This window comes from Gambusia affinis, linkage group LG14 (genome assembly GCF_019740435.1).
Source record: "Gambusia affinis linkage group LG14, SWU_Gaff_1.0, whole genome shotgun sequence".
Taxonomy (NCBI): Eukaryota; Metazoa; Chordata; class Actinopteri; order Cyprinodontiformes; family Poeciliidae; genus Gambusia; species Gambusia affinis.
Genome location: NC_057881.1, coordinates 25,894,332 through 25,910,406, shown reverse-complemented (window position 1 = coordinate 25,910,406; position 16,075 = coordinate 25,894,332). Strand labels below are relative to the sequence as shown.

Sequence of the window (16,075 nt, the reverse complement as noted above, 5' to 3'; positions counted from 1 at the left end):
TCATGATGTTATGTTTTGCAGCAGGTGTTGCTTTAGAGAGGAAATAAGGCAGAAAATAAAATAATAAAAATAAAAAAGGAAATGCAATAGCTGCAATTTCCACTAGAAATTTGTGCAATATTCAATATTCCAGTAATGTCAAAACAGTCAAAATGCTCAATTTCAAACCCTAAAACCTAAAGGTAATGCTGTCATGTTGGGACTTTACAGAAACCGTGGCAATATGAGACAGTGTGAAATTTGTTCCGATCAAGTTAATTGGTTATCGAAACAATCGCCAAAATTGAGAGCGCGCCATACGTCTGTGTCATCATGACAATGGAAAAAGAAAGAATAAAATCAGCCAACAGTCGTATTTCCAGCGGCGTCAAGCTGAAGTGCTTAACATAAAACCGGGACTGCAGATGATTTACGTCTCAGCTCACTGACACCATTTGAAGTTGGCTGTAATCGCCACCTTCTTGCTCAAAACGTCTTTTAAAAGGGAAAATTTACAAGGACCATAATGTGGTGCGTCATTCATCGTTTCCATATCAGCGTGTTGACCTCGCCTACCCAAGGTCGCCGCGTGTTAACTGAATGAACTTTCAGCTTCAGGCCGGCTCCACCTTCACGCTCGATAATAAAAGCACCGGGGGCTTCGCACATGTTCCTTCGCTGACTGCTTCGCTGAATGAGCACCTGCCTCAGCGAAATGAGATAACGAGGAAATTAAGAGCAGTAATGTTGAAATATACAAGCCACTTTCTCATGTAGTGTTATGTTACTTTAAATTATCATGACAAATCTCTTTGCCTTATAGAACAAACTTATGTCCATCATGGGCAAGCAAACGTTTAGTCTAGCTTTGAAGGGAATGGAAACCTTACAAATATCTGTAGCTGGTATCTTACTGTAGTGCTTGAAATTTGATCCTTTGTTGTTTGGCACAGTCATGAGTCTCACTGTTGATCAGTTATTTCACTTGCTTCTACTTAGCTCACTTTCAGGCAGGTTTAGATGGGGATTATTTTTCAGCTATTTCAAAGTAGATTTCTGTTTTTGAGATCGCACACCTGTTATGACCAAAGGACAAAGCTTCAACCACCCATTCCAGTCACCTTGGAAGTTTGAACTGGGATCTGGGGTTTGAGGTCAGACCCGAAGTCACAACTTTCTAGTTAAGAAACCAGAATTTCAACGTGGTTTGTTTGCAGTAGCTTATGTTTAACGCTACTTTAAATGTAGAGCTCTAGGTGCTACATGTAACACTGATTTTAGACGTACTCTTACGTGCATGTCTTGTAAATTAAGCGTTTCTATTTACTTACTTACTATTCTTGACGCGAGGAGCGACCATATTGAAGCGCAAAGACCGCCTTAAAAGTCGTACCTGGGAGCTAGCCGTCGTGTAGTTATAAAATCTGACTGGAAAGCATCCCCGTTGACTTTTCCAACTGGGAAGTCAAAATTTTACAGTTCTGAGTTCAACTGGAAAGGAGTTCATGAACAACTGAATAGCTGTTTTTCCATTGACGATATCCACAATTCCACATTTCCCAAGAAATTTTACTCAATAGAAACCAATTTCAAAACTCATTTTGCAGTAAAATGTTTCGGGAATGTGATGAGGTGGGTGTTTTTTTTGGGGGGGGGGGGCTGTATTGACATTGGTTTATTACGCAAAACTACAACAGAAAAACTTTTTTCGCATCACACGAGTCACATGATCAACAACCGGATGTTGCCACGGAGAAGAAGAAAACAGGAAGTAGTTGGATGATGATGGCGAGGGATGATTTTTAACCTTATTCAAATGGGATTTTAATTGTGTTTCTAATGAAATAAAAACGTCACAATTGCAAAATTATGCTGTCGTTTTTTTGACATTAATGGAATACAGACAAAGTTTTGTGCATATTTGTAATGGCTGCAATGTGCCCAGGTTCTGCAGCTGATGAGCCTAAACCGTCATCCCAACACAAAAATGGACGTGTTCTCAAACCGACGTTGCATTTAAAACACAAAAAATACAAAATAAAAACATCTTAAAGGTGATTTTTAGAGACTCAGTTCAAATAAGCCCCACGCTAACCGGTTGGCCCAAATTTGGTTAATTATTGCAATATATAGAGACGCTGAAAATATTTGCTCGCACACATTTGGTCGTGACAAATTACACTACTGGTGAAGCGACATGAGTGCTACACAAAGAGACTGGACATCAGCTTTTTTTATTTAAAGAAAATAAAAAGCTGTCCTTCAAAAATGTCTTTGCATTGGACTTTAGTCTTCCCATGATTGGTCTTCTTAAACTTAAAGAGCAAACTCATCAGCAGAAAGACGTAGCTGCCAGCAGCTCCTGTGATGCATTAACCACTATCAATGAGGTGTTGCTGTTTTTTTTTCTTCTTCTTGTTTCGCCCGTGCGTACCTGCTGACATTGCATAATGCAACACAGACGGTAATGAGCTACTGATAACTGCAGTTTAGGTGCCAGATGTGGCAGTCAATACCTCACTGACTCTTCCATCCGCAGTCAGAAGGGACTGAGGACTCAGAGGGAGAGAGTCAGCAACCGTCTCCAGAGAGAAGGCTGTTTCTCAGAAAGAAAGAAAAAAAGAAGAAGGATACGGCAGCTGGGAGGGTTTGCAAAAGAGTAACAAGTGGTTAATCAAATTTAGGAGCTACTTTTTTTTCTTTTTTTTTTCTTGGAAGTTTACAAAAGGAGACACAATGAAGCTGAAGCTGAAGCTGCCAAATCCGGGATTGGATGACAGGATCCCATCCCACGGGGACCTGGAGAGGATGGAGAAGGACGAGGCTGGGGACAGACCCCAGTGGGACAACAAAGCCCAGTACCTGCTCACCTGCGTGGGCTTCTGCGTGGGGCTCGGCAACGTCTGGAGGTTCCCGTACCTGTGTCAAAGTCACGGTGGAGGTAAGAGGAGAGTCCTAGCATCTGTGACTTTAATGGAAATGCGTGGAGTTCGCTCTATTTGAAGAGATTTCAAGCATTTTTAATTAAGTGTTCATAAGAAAACGTCATTCCAAGTAAGTTTTAAAAAGAACTTTTGAGTGAAATTTTAATGTCCATTAAGTTTTTTGTGTGAAAACTTAATCCATTCAGAAAAATGGATTGATGCATATAAAGGGAAATAAAATTAATTACTCTCATTTGTTCCAAGGGGAAACAAAAATGTAAATCATGGTTTATAAAATAACTTTTTTTACAGGTTTGTTTATAACTGTTTCATGACTCACTGCTCAATACAAAAAAAAGAAGTGAATTAGTTTGTAGAAACACGCAAAATATAAACACTGTTTTTTTTGTTGTTGTTTTTTTTACTTACAGGAGCGTTTATGATCCCGTTCCTGATCCTGCTGGTTCTGGAGGGAATCCCACTGCTGCACTTAGAGTTCGCCATCGGTCAACGTCTGAGGAAAGGCAGCGTGGGCGTATGGAGATCCATCAATCCTTACCTGGCAGGAGTTGGTGTGTACAAAAAATAATAATAATAAAAAAAAAACATTAAAGCAACATGTGATTTTGAGAATTGTAGTTAGCAGAACAGCTTCAAGTAACTTTGTGTCAACATCCCTTACTGTTTCTTGTAGTTGCAACAATTCTAAAGTTGCTAAAATCTCGAGGATAATTATTTAATACAATTGGGTGTTTCTTATTAAAAGATATTGAATTACACAGTAACTAATTATGATTTTGAGTTACTTGGTCAAAGCGAGGCTGGAGGGACGTCAGTAGAAAATGTTTCCCTTGTCTTTCGTTGACTTTCAGGCATTGCCTCCATGCTGGTGTCCTTCCTGGTGGGTGTCTACTACAACACCATCATGGCCTGGATCATGTGGTATCTCTTCAACTCCTTCCAGGACCCTCTGCCCTGGAGCCAGTGCCCACTCAATGCTAACAGGACAGGTAGGTGCTTGGAGCGGAGCACCCATTTGCTTTTATGGCGCAGGGGTAAAACGTTTCCTGCCCAGGCTGTTGACACTCGGTTTCTGCTTGACTGATCTTGAATTTTTACCGCCCCACTTAAGGATACGTGGAGGAGTGTGCGCGGAGCACCACCGTCGACTACTTCTGGTACAGAGAAACGCTTAACACTTCGACAGCCATCGATGAGTCTGGGGGACTGCAGTGGTGGATGGTTCTCGCCCTCATCGCCGCCTGGACTGTGCTTTACGTCTGCTGCATCAGGGGCATCGAGACGACCGGCAAGGTTTGAAGGCCGTGTTGCATCTGAAAAACTCTTCTACTGCGGTGACTCCTGTGTCACTGTTTAAAAATCCATCTCTTTTTTTAATTTTATTTAAGGCTGTGTACATCACCTCCACTTTGCCGTATCTCGTCCTCACCATCTTCCTCATCCGGGGATTGACTCTAAAAGGCTCTACAGAAGGAATAAAATACCTCTTCACACCAGATGTAAGCGATATTATCGCCTAGTAACAAAAAAAGGAAGTTTTACTATTTTTGATAAATGTTGTGTGTCTTGCTTTCTTGGCACTATGTTGGTGTAGCAGTCTTTTGGCAATGATAGCATTCTGTTTGGGAAGATCATTTTCCTTGGTCTGAAAACTGTCTTCTGAGGGTTTTTAGGTGATTATCCTTCTGAAAGTGCTAGTAGATTAAAGAGTGAAACAGTGTTCAGATCTTCCACCACTTCTATGCTGGGTTTGACTTCTTGTTCTGCTAATCTGCAGCAGGAGAATGAAGTGACCACTGAGTCCAGTTGTTCCTTTAGCGATTGGTACTCTCATGTGGTAGCCTTATGCTGCCATTTAGCCCCAAGCAATTGCACAGTGTTCATCCATTGCATGCTTATTTATCTCCCTTTGTAGTTAAGTATTTGAAGCAGCATGTAGGTAAATAATGCTAAAACAATGCTCAGATCTCACAATGATTTAGTCTGACTGTAGGAATTTTCCCACGGTTTCGCAATATGCCTTTTTCCCCCATTTTGGGGGGTTTTTGTCCTCAGCTAGCCTAGTCTTACGATATACTTTCTTTATTTTTAAAAATGAGACAGGACAAGACATATCCATGAACATTCTGATGTCAATATGTTCGCTTCGTTTTCAATTCTAGTCCCATTGGCAAGATATTTTGACAGATTTTTGACAGACTATGATTCCTGACCAGCTATAATTTTGTGTTAAATTGCTTAAGTACAGTCAGGAGTTAATAGACTAATTTAATTTACGTGGCTATCAAGAATTTGTTATCTGATTTATTGCTATTTTAATAAATTACCCACTTGGAAGTTTACAAGGCTTTGCGGTTTTGAAATATTATTTAGTGTAAGCTATTGTTCCGAGTTAGACTCATTGACAGATATGGACAATAAGATAACTGACTTAATAGCATAAATATATGCTTTTAAAGCTAATAAACTTAAAATCACTGCCTGTTTGGGCAGCCATGTTGGATTTTAAACTTCAACTTCATGGTTTTTGTTTGAGATGAAATTAAAAATGAATCTTGAAAATTTAAAGTGCGAGGTTCAAGCTCAAAACAGCATGTCGTTAAGCTGCATCACAGCAAAGGATGGGGAAAGCGAACGTAACAAACACACAACACATTTTATGACTTATTGCTATGCTCATCTATCAGTTGGTAAATGATAAAAGTTGGCACCTGCAACCCTATATTTACAAGATGGCCGTAAAAGTGCTATTAATCTTATCTGGACAGGGCCCGTATGTCCAGAAATGACCCGCTATCCTCTTATATATGTGAATATGTGAAGTTCCAAAGTAATGGATTTGGATGGATGGTTAGGAAATGGATTAAAATGTATGGATTGGAGGACAAGGAAATAGTTCAGTTTAATCCAACTAGCGTTATTCCTCCATGGTTAATACCAGAGGTTAATGTAGATTTGAAAATTAGCATAATGAAAAATGATTGGAATTTAAATGAAATAGGGATAAAGACTGATATTTATTTAAGAAATACATATAATAATTATCTTAAAATTTATACAGATGGTTCTAAGAATTTAAAAGGATATGTGGGAGTAGGAATATATATTCCAGAGTTTAAAAAATGTATTTCTAAAAGAATATCAGATCAATTGTCGGTTTTTACAGCAGAAATGGTGGCAGTTATATTAAGCTTACAGTGGGTGGAGGAGATTCGACCAGACAGGGTGGTGGTGTACACAGATTCTAAAGCAGTAGTAGAAAGTATCAAGGGAGAAGGAAATAATAGAAAAGATCTGGTATTAGAAATTCATCATATTTTATTTAGATTATATAGGGGTGGCATTGATGTTTGGTTTTGTTGGGTGCCAGCACATGAAGGAGTAAAAGGCAATGAAAAGGCAGATAAATTAGCTAAAAGGGCTTTAGAGGGAGTAATAGCAATGTTAATTCCTTTTGGGAAAGGGGAAGGGAAATCACTTATAAAAAGTAAAGAAATGGAGGAATGGCAAAAAATGTGGAATGAAGATAAGAAAGGAAGAAGATTATATGAAGTACAGAAGTCAGTTCGAATTCGAAGCATTAATGAAAGAAACAGAAGAGAAGAAATAATAATTAGTAGATTAAGAATAGGTCATACCTACTTAAATGACATGCTTTATTTAATAGGGAGGAAAAATAATGATAAATGTGAGAGATGTGGAGAGAAAGAAAATGTAGAACACATACTGATGAACTGTAAGTCATATGAACACAAAAGGAAAGAATTAAAGAGAATAGTTAGAAGTATAGGGCATGAATGGAATCTTAAAGGTATATTAGGAAATGAAGGAAACATAACAGATATTCACAAATTAAGGAAAGCATTGTTTATTTATCTTAAGAATACAAAATTAAAAAGTAGAATTTAATAGATGTGAAGTAATGCAGCTACACACTCTTGTACAGTAGGTGGCGGTATGCACCTTAAAGTTGCTTGTGATCCGAATAGAAAAGAAGAAGAAGAAGACAGTTCATTCTGTAAAATGAGTCTCATGTTGTCCTGTGTTCCCCTTGATTGCTCCCAGGTGTTTCTCATTCCCTGATTACCTCCTGTGTATTTAATGTCACCTGTGTCTCTGTCAGGTCCTTGTCAATGCGTTCTTGTCCATTCCTGTAGCCAGTTGCTACCTGTGTTGAGCCCTGGTCTTCTGCTCAGCAGTGCTGCCTGGCCTTTTGGACTGTTCATAATTAAATACCATCATTTCATCTCATTTGGATCTGCTGCGTTTCCCTCACCACCAATTCATGACACAACCAGGGACAAAGCTTAATGAACCTCTAAATCAGTGGTAACTAGGAATGTTGTAAACAAATATTTTAGTAATAGAGTAATCTAATGCTTATTCTTACGATTAATTGAAAAAAAATTAAATAAAATACTGGTAAATTTGGCATAACACTGGATATCAATATCAGTCCAATTTTTCAGTTTTAAGCATCTCAAACAGTTACTTTAGAGGGGGGAAGACAAACGAACAAACCTAATGTACGACCGGTAGACCAGGTGACGAAAGTAATAACAGGGGGAGCAATATGGGAAGCTTAGTTACGATAACTTCGTTCATCACACTCAGAAACTCATCTACCAGCCATGTACTGCCACGATGCGCTTCGCCACCCGTTTGTTGAGACCAAGATGATATAAAATTTATTGTGCGCTTCGTCTGTAAAGCTACACTTACACTTTAACCATCAACTACTCAGCCGTCCGCCATGTTCAGTCTATCCGCTCACCTGTATAAATACTCCCACAGCGCTCGCTCTTCCCACCCAGCAGCTCCCGGAGGAGAAAGGCTGCCGTACTCCAGGCATCTCGCCAGTCATTTTAAGAATGTTTATTGGGCCACCAAAAACTATGAAAATCAGGGCGTTATCCGGGTTTTATTGATTTTTATCAATCAATAAAATCCCCACAGGCTGAACTTGAAAATTGGACGTTATGCCGCTAACACTTAGCTTTCGTCAACAACTCAGAGGCAGAAGTCAGAGCTCCGCACAACGCAAGTAATGTAACCCTAACCCGGAACATGGTACGCTAAATAATAAAACATAAATTAATGAGCTTCGAGAACACGAATTATTTGGGGAATCGTTTCAGCGTTAGTGGTAACAGCCAAGTCACAAAGACTACGGCCATCACCACCCAATGGAGGGGACCGCTGTCTTAGGAAAAAAAACCAAGAAGCTCCCTTTTGACTTAGACATTTCTGCCTGTTCTTTTTTAAATTTCCTTATTTTCCAATGTTCCCTCTTCGTTTTCCGAAGAGGGAACATCACCACCCAATGGAGGGGACCGCTGTCTTAGGGAAAAAAACTAAGAAGCTCCCTTTTGACTTAGACATTTCTGCCTGTTCTTTTTAAAATTTCCTTATTTTCCAATGTTCCCTCTTCGTTTTCCGTAAATGCAGTTTTGTGTGTGTACCAGGCGAATTGTGTGTACTTATTTAACATTTGTAGGTGTAGGAGAAGGTTTGTGAGGTTGTACTTAAAAAGTTTGAGTGTAGAAATTTAACTGTTGTAGAAATTGTAATTGTCATATGTAGCGGTGTGAGAGTGGTGAGGCAGACGCTGAGACCCAGGGAGGATGATTTTAATTATGAAAATAATCCAGAAAATCCCAAACCCAAAGTCCAGGCAGCACAAAGGAGCAGAGGCAAATGCTCAAAAGTAACAGGTAAACTGGACGAACGCGACATGGACCCGACAAAGACTCAGAGACACAAGAGGTAATCAGGGAACAAGACACATCTGGGAACAATCAAGGAGACAGGACAACACGAAGACTGAAACTCAAAAATAAACACACAGAAGACTCAAACCATAACAGTCATTGTGTGTGTGTACTTTTATTTTGTATTCGTAATTTCTTCATATTTGTGACCACATATTTACAAAAACCCAGAGTTCCGCACAAATTTTCTTTTCATGGTTTACAAATCATGTTTCACAGATACAACTCTCCAAAGTTATTTGTACACACACACAGAGGTATTTTGAGACTATTGTCACTCCATACAGACCATGGAGTCACTTTAGCATTGATTATGAGACCAAAAAACTGAATTGTAAAGCTTTTCTTGGATTTTTAATAAACATGCATGACTTTGCTACGTAAATAGTAACCAACAAAGTTCTTCCTACAATAACATTGTTCCAAGGTGCTTTAGGACAGAATAAATCAAAGAAAATACATGAAAAGATAACTAGAGACACAGTGTACAAAATATAAGTAACAGTGCAGAGACACATCTTGATTATGCAGTGAAGAACCATAAAGCAAAAAGATAAATGTGGCTCAGAGAGACATGGCCGTTTCAACTGATTTGCCATAATGAGAGGCTAAGCAAGGAATGCACAATGAATTAAATTTTTAACCTGAATAATATTTTTCCCCAAAAAATGTTATGCTTTGCATTTTGCAGAAAAGATTAAAAATGATTTCCCATTCCCAACTATTGAAATCTCTCAGATGTTTGTGACTTTACAGTTGAGTCATTGTTAATATCTGCTCTTCATCTTGTAAAAGCAGCACCTCAGCAGATGAAGCTCTTTGTGGAACGTAGAACTCGTCGTCCCATCCAAATTGAAGGTTCCTCAGTTCTGTTGTAAGCTTATACCTAACTTCACATCTAAGCCTTTTCTTGTTTATTTCTGTCCAGTTTCCATTTCTTTGTACTCTAACTTCATTCTCTCTAAGCAAGTTGCTCAAACTTTCAGCTTCAGCGCAGTTGCCATGAGGATAATTATGGTCGTCAGTTGTAGCCAAGCCAAACATTTTGTTACAAGACAAGCAGGGAATGATTGTATTTTCGCTTGTTAGTTTAAAGGCGTCACACCTGACACCTGTAGGAAGTTTGATGGTTACTTTAAAGTCTGTCCTCTTTTCATTTTTAAGATAGTAGCTCATCACTGCATCAACTACAGGTTCCTCCCAGAAGCTAAGGCAGGATGCAGCAACCATGATTCGGCTTGCGAAACCACTTTTGCTGGACATGGAGACTCCGTAGTGTTTCACTGCATCTCTGCTGTTAGCAGCAGAGATGCACATTGTGGAGGAAAACAATATCGTGTTGGAAGAAGCATCTATCATCAACTCTGTGACGAGTTTCCGCAGGGTATCTCTAATAGCTTCCTCATTTTCTTGACCTTCCAGATGAACAACCTGAGATGAAACAAGCATAATAAGACAAAAGCTGAAATTATTTCTCCAGTAGGATCATTTTTGGGGATACATCGAGTTCACTTTTCAATAAATGTGAGCTCAAAACTGCAAACACTAAGTTACTTTAAATTAAGGCGAAATCTTTGTGTTTATATAATTTAAAGCTCTTTGAACCGCCTTACTGCTGAAATGTGTTGTACAAATAAACTTGATTGGTTGATAGATTGAACTTTGATAGATTTCTATTTGTGAAAAAAGTTGATTTTTGTGACTGTGGCAGCTTCTTTCACATGTTTGCTCCACCTTCTACCTTTACTGTATAAAACTATCAACAAGTCATCATCATACTTCAAAACAGAAACAAGAGGAGAGTCGGAGTAAAGGGGCCAAATACACACTAAAACCTTCATGTTTCATTATAAAATTGGTTCTTTCATGTAATTTTTATTCCACTTCACAATTGTTCACCACTCACTGTCAGTCTGTCACATTGACCTCTGTGGTTGTAAAATCACAAAACCTTGAAAAATTGTTGGAGCATAAATTCTTTAGCAAAGCATTTGTCAAGAAAACCCTGAGATCATCCTGCTTCCCCATGCTGGAGATTTTAGTTTAACAGTAACAATAAATAAAGTTTCCTTTAAAATTAATCACACAAGTGACATCTAAACCTAACAGTAAGACCTAAACCTCAATAAAATCAATCTGGTTGTGTTGATTTTGTCTCCTGCAAACTTTGCTTAAATTCTACGTCTTTTTTCTATCTAATCATAAGAAATCATAGTCAGACAGAGGAAGTAAGTTTCCAGCCTGCAGATTTATAAAAATAGTTCAGACTATTCCTCATTACAGAACAAAAATGTTTTAAAGAATGAAATCTAAACATTTTGAGTAATTGGATAATTTTCAAAGTAAAATACTTTTATTAATATTGGTTTACTTATAATAACATTTACACTTACATTTGTGGAAATGCTTACAATTAAAACAAGTAGCTGTAACTTTGGTATCAAATAATTACAATAATAGATTATTCTTGGTATATTTTCAGAAAACATCTGTAATAACTCACATTAAGATTATAATAAGAGTAACTAATAAGTTATAGTTATCATAAAATTATAAATTAATGCTAAATCAAAATAAAAAAGGGTATGGATGTGATTTTGACATTGAACTTGAAATGGTGTAAAACATGTAACTGTAATTAAAGATCACTGATGTGTTGGAGGTAGATGGGAGGTGAAAGGTTAGAGAGAAAAAGGGAAACTAAGAGGAGAGCAGAGATGATCAACGCCTTATTTGGAGATAGATTGTTGAACAACCAATAGGGTGGAAACATATCTACCCTCTTTGAAGAGGAAGTAGAGAGAGAGAATATAGAGGGAAGTGAAGCACAATGACAATGTATGAACGACTGTACAAATAAATATATCTCACCATGTCCAGCACACATGAAAATGGACTCCGTCTTGGTAGACTAGAGGAATAAAGTCTGAAAGGCCCCGGATAGACTTTCTTTAAGCGATGAAGCAGGGCAGCATCATTAGCAAAAATCTCTCCGGGAGAAATCTGTGGAACGTAAATTTCCCCCAAAAAGAAGATGCTGTGAAAAATCTAGAGAGTGGAAAAAGAAAAACATAAAAAAGTTTATGTTCTACATGCATGAGAAACATTAAGTGAATGTGTGTGAAGCGTCAAACCACAATCAGACACACCTCATCCACTAGTTCTGTCGTGTCTTCTTGAGTGAGTGAAGCTATTACCATTTCCTTAATGAACAGGAAAACATTTCTTTTGAAAACGACTCTGTCCTCCAGATATTGCTGTCTACATTAATAATACTAATAAGAAGAAGAAGAACACAATTAAGCAAAATTAAAAATCAGGGGTCAGCTTTTGTATTTCTATAAACTGACTTACATCCGTTCCTGTTCAGCAGCCTGTAAATGTGAAACAAGTGAATTAATATGTTACGGGGAGGGGACCGATGTCTTAGGAAAAAAACCAAGAAGCTGCCTTTTGACTTAGACATTTCTGCCTGTTCTTTTTTAAATTATCTTATTTTCCAATGTTCCCTCTTCGTTTTCCGTAAATGCAGTTTTGTGTGTACCAGGTGAATTGTGCGTACTTATTTAACATTTGTAGGCGTAGGAGAAGGTTTGTGAGGTTGTAGTTAAAACGTTTGTGTGTAGAAATTGAACTTTTGTAGAAATTGTAATTGTGTGTGTACTTTTATTTTGTATTCATAATTTCTTCATATTTGTGACCACATATTTACAAAAACCTGGAGTTCTGCATAAATTTTTTTTCACGGTTTACAAATCATGTTTCACAGATACAACTAACACAAAGATGAGTTACAAATCCAGTATTTCGCAGGCGCAGATATTTTTACACACACGCACATGTATTTTTAGACTATTTTCACTCCATACATGATGAACTGAAAACTTCAGTTTAGCTGCAGCATTGATTATGAGACCAAAGACCTGAATCGTAAAGCTTTTATTGGATTTTCATAAATATGCATGACTTTGCCACAAATAGTTATTACTAACCAACAAAGTTCTTCCTACAATAACATTGTTCCAAAGTGCTTTAGGACAGAATAAATCAAAGGAAATACATGAAAAGATAACTAGAGACACAGTGTACAAAATATAAGTAACAGTGCAGAGACACATCTTGATTATGCAGTGAAGAACCACAAAGCAAAAAGATAAATGTGGCTCAGAGAGACATGGCCGTTTCAACTGATTTGCCATAATGAGAGGCTAAGTATGTGTTAGGTTTCAATACCTGAAAACAGACCCAAAGAAGAGAACAAGAGTCAGAATTCAGTTTTACCTGCAGGGAGGACACAGTCAAAACCCAGTGACAGATTTTGGCCTATGTTCTGAAGCTTCAACTGAGCCCCCTTCCTGCTTTTATTATAATTAGGAACGCCCTTGTTACATCACAGCGTGCAGCTCTAAAGGTATGGGGAGTAAAGCACAGCTGCACACTCAAATGCACAGAACTTAACTATACAACCTTCAAAAGCATATTTCATAAGATAAGAAAATCAGTTTGCAGTTCATCTGGATAAAGAGCTCCAGAACGTCTCATTCATGGTACTCTCCTTTTCACTCCTCAGCAGGCTGCTTCTCACAGCTTCCTTTTCTGCAAACACTTCAAAACTCTTAAAGCGCACCATTAAAATGTAAATAAAAAGATGATAATATAAGACCATGTAAAACAAATAAATGATAATAAGCCTTAAAATTATTCCAACAGCCTGGAATGCACAATAAATGACACTTTTAACCACAATAATTGTTTTCCAAATAAAATTTATGCTTTACAATTTTGCAGAAAAGATTTAAAATGATTTCCCATTCCCAACTGTTGACATTTCTCAGATGTTTGCGACTTTACAGTTGAGTCATTGTTAATATCTGCTCTTCATCTTTTACATGTAGCAGCATTCAATTCACAGAGTATCTTAAGCTGCTGCTCTTTGTGCAGTGTAGAACTGGTTGTCCCATGCAAAGTGAACCCTCTCCAGGTATCTTCGAAGCTGATCCCTAACAGCACGTCTAACCCTTTCCTGGTTTTTTTCTGTCCACTTTCCATTTCTTTGGACTCGCTCTCTAACTTCTTTCTCTCTAAGCAAGTTGCTCAAACTTTCAGCTTCAGCGCAGTTGCCATAATTCCAACGTGGCTCCTGTGCATCTGCAGGCTGTCTCAAGCCAAACATCTCACTACAAAAACGGCAGGGACTTTTTACTGTTCCGTCTATAAGGTCAGATTCTTCTGTTACTTTTATAAGGTCAAAGGCTTCACATCTGACACCTGCAGGAAGTTTGATGGTTGCATCAAAGTATGTCTTCCTACTTTTTTCAGGATGGTAGCTCATCACTGCATCAGCTACATGTTCCTCCCAGAAGTTAAGGCAGGATGCAGCAATCACAATTCGGCCTGCAGGATGACCAGTGGTGGACATGGATACTCCATAGTGTCTCACTGAATCTGTGTTGCCAGCAGAGATGCAGATTGTGGTGGAACTCAACCTTGGTTTGCGAGTTTCTCTCACCAAAGGTTTGATGAGTTCCTGCAGGGTTTTTCTAATAGCTTCCTCATTTTCTTGACCTTCCAGATGAACAACCTGAGATGAAACAAGCATAATAAGACAAAAGCTGAAATTATTTCTCCAGTAGGATCATTTTTGGGGATACATTGAGTTCACTTTTCAATAAATGTGAGCTCAAAACTGCAAACACTAAGTTACTTTAAATTAAGGCGAAATCTTTGTGTTTATATAATTTAAAGCTCTTTGAACCGCCTTACTGCTGAAATGTGTTGTACAAATAAACTTGATTGGTTGAACTTTGATAGATTTCTATTTGTGAAAACTAATCAATTTTGGTGACTGTTGCAGCTTCTTTCACATGTTTACTGCACCTCTACCTTTACTGTAAAAAACCATCAAAGTAAAATACTTTTATTAATATTGGTTTACTTATAATAACATTTACACTTACATTTGTGGAGATGCTTACAAGTTAAACAAGTAGCTGTAACTTTGGTATCAATAATTACAATAATAGATTATTCTTGGTATATTTTCAGAAAACATCTGTAATAACTCACATTAAGATTATAATAAGAGTAATAAGTTATGGTTATCATAAAATTATAAATTAATGCTAAATCAAAATAAAAAAGGGTATGGATGTGATTTTGACATTGAACTTGAAATGGTGTAAAAGCTGTAACTGTAATTAAAGATCACTGATGTGTTGGAGGTAGATGGGAGGTGAAAGGTTAGAGGAAAAAGGGAACTAAGAGGAGAGCAGAGATGATCAACGCCTTATTTGGAGATAGATTGTTGAACAACCAATAGGGTGAAAACATATCTACCCTCTTTGAAGAGGAAGTAGAGAGAGAGTAGAGAGGGAAGTGATGCACAATGACAATGTATGAACGACTGTACAAATAAATATATCTCACCATGTCCAGCACACATGAAAATGGACTCCGTCTTGGTAGACTAGAGGAATAAAGTATGAAAGGCTGCGGATAGACTGTCTGTACGTAATTAAACAGTCCAGTATAATTACCAAAAATCTCTCTAGGAGAAATCCTTGGCTTGTTAATTTCCCCCAAAAAAAAGATGCTATGAAGCATCTAGAGAGTGAAAAAAAGAAAAACATAAAAAAGTTAATTTTCTACATGCATGAGAAGCACTAAGTGAATGTGTGCAACGTGTCAAACCACAATCATACACACCTCATCCACTAGTTCTGTCGTGTTTTCTTGAGTGAGTGGAGCCATTTCCATCATTTTATTAATAAGTATGATAGCATTTTCTCTGAACTCTCTTCTTATGTTGTCCTTAATTTCCTGTCTACATTAACAATAATAAGAAGAACACAATTAAGCAAAATGAAAAATCAGAGATCAGCTTTTGTATTTCTATAAACTGACTTACGGTTTCCGCTCAGCAGCCTGTAAATGGGAAACAATTGAATTAACATGTTGCATTAAAAAGCACATTTTACTGATGATTACTACAACTAGAAATGTATTAATATCTATAAATATATATTAAAGATAAATCTAACAGTAACAGCAAAAATAATCACACACAAGTATATCTGCTTACCATCGTAGCTTCCAGGTAAATCGATCTGTTGAGTCAAGGGCAGGACTTAACTTTTATGTCAGATTTAGTTTCCTTTGTGTGACGTAAAGTCAAACCATGTTTGTGTGACCCACCTATCTGGTTATAAAGAGGAAGAAGCATGAATGCTTCAGTCTGTTCATGATTAAACTGTAAGTATTTGATCAAAGTTTGCCTACACACAAATATGATGTTAAAATTTGACGCTGCTCTACTGATTTCATTATGAACTCTTCTTTTTCCAGGGTTGAATGACTATAAGGAGTTTATTTATTTTTTGT

General features: G+C 37.6%; 2 protein-coding genes across 3 annotated transcripts; one reads left to right on the top strand and one right to left on the bottom strand.

Moving 5' to 3' along the window:
• Nucleotides 1-2,500: 2,500 nt before the first annotated feature.
• LOC122843954 (sodium-dependent neutral amino acid transporter B(0)AT1-like) lies at nt 2,501-5,274 on the top strand. The gene is made up of 5 exons (XM_044139109.1): nt 2,501-2,920; nt 3,335-3,475; nt 3,776-3,913; nt 4,036-4,217; nt 4,313-5,274. Exons 1-5 carry the CDS (start codon nt 2,716-2,718, stop codon nt 4,442-4,444), a joined length of 798 nt encoding a protein of 265 aa, XP_043995044.1. The 5' UTR covers nt 2,501-2,715; the 3' UTR covers nt 4,445-5,274.
• A 1,426-nt stretch (nt 5,275-6,700) lies between these two features.
• On the bottom strand, nt 6,701-15,463 carry LOC122843953. 2 transcript variants are annotated; one of them, XR_006372803.1, is made up of 3 exons: nt 15,122-15,298; nt 11,567-14,276; nt 6,701-10,126 (listed from the first exon to the last, which is right to left on the bottom strand). XR_006372803.1 is itself a non-coding variant. In XM_044139107.1 (3 exons), the coding sequence occupies exons 1-3, from the start codon at nt 15,452-15,454 to the stop codon at nt 9,446-9,448; spliced, it is 912 nt and encodes a 303-aa protein (XP_043995042.1). In that variant the 5' UTR covers nt 15,455-15,463; the 3' UTR covers nt 6,701-9,445. The 2 variants fall into 2 exon arrangements, 1 of the variants encoding a protein (XP_043995042.1); XM_044139107.1 differs by lacking the exon at nt 15,122-15,298 and adding an exon at nt 15,401-15,463 and having other exon boundaries at nt 11,567-11,743.
• Nucleotides 15,464-16,075: the final 612 nt, after the last annotated feature.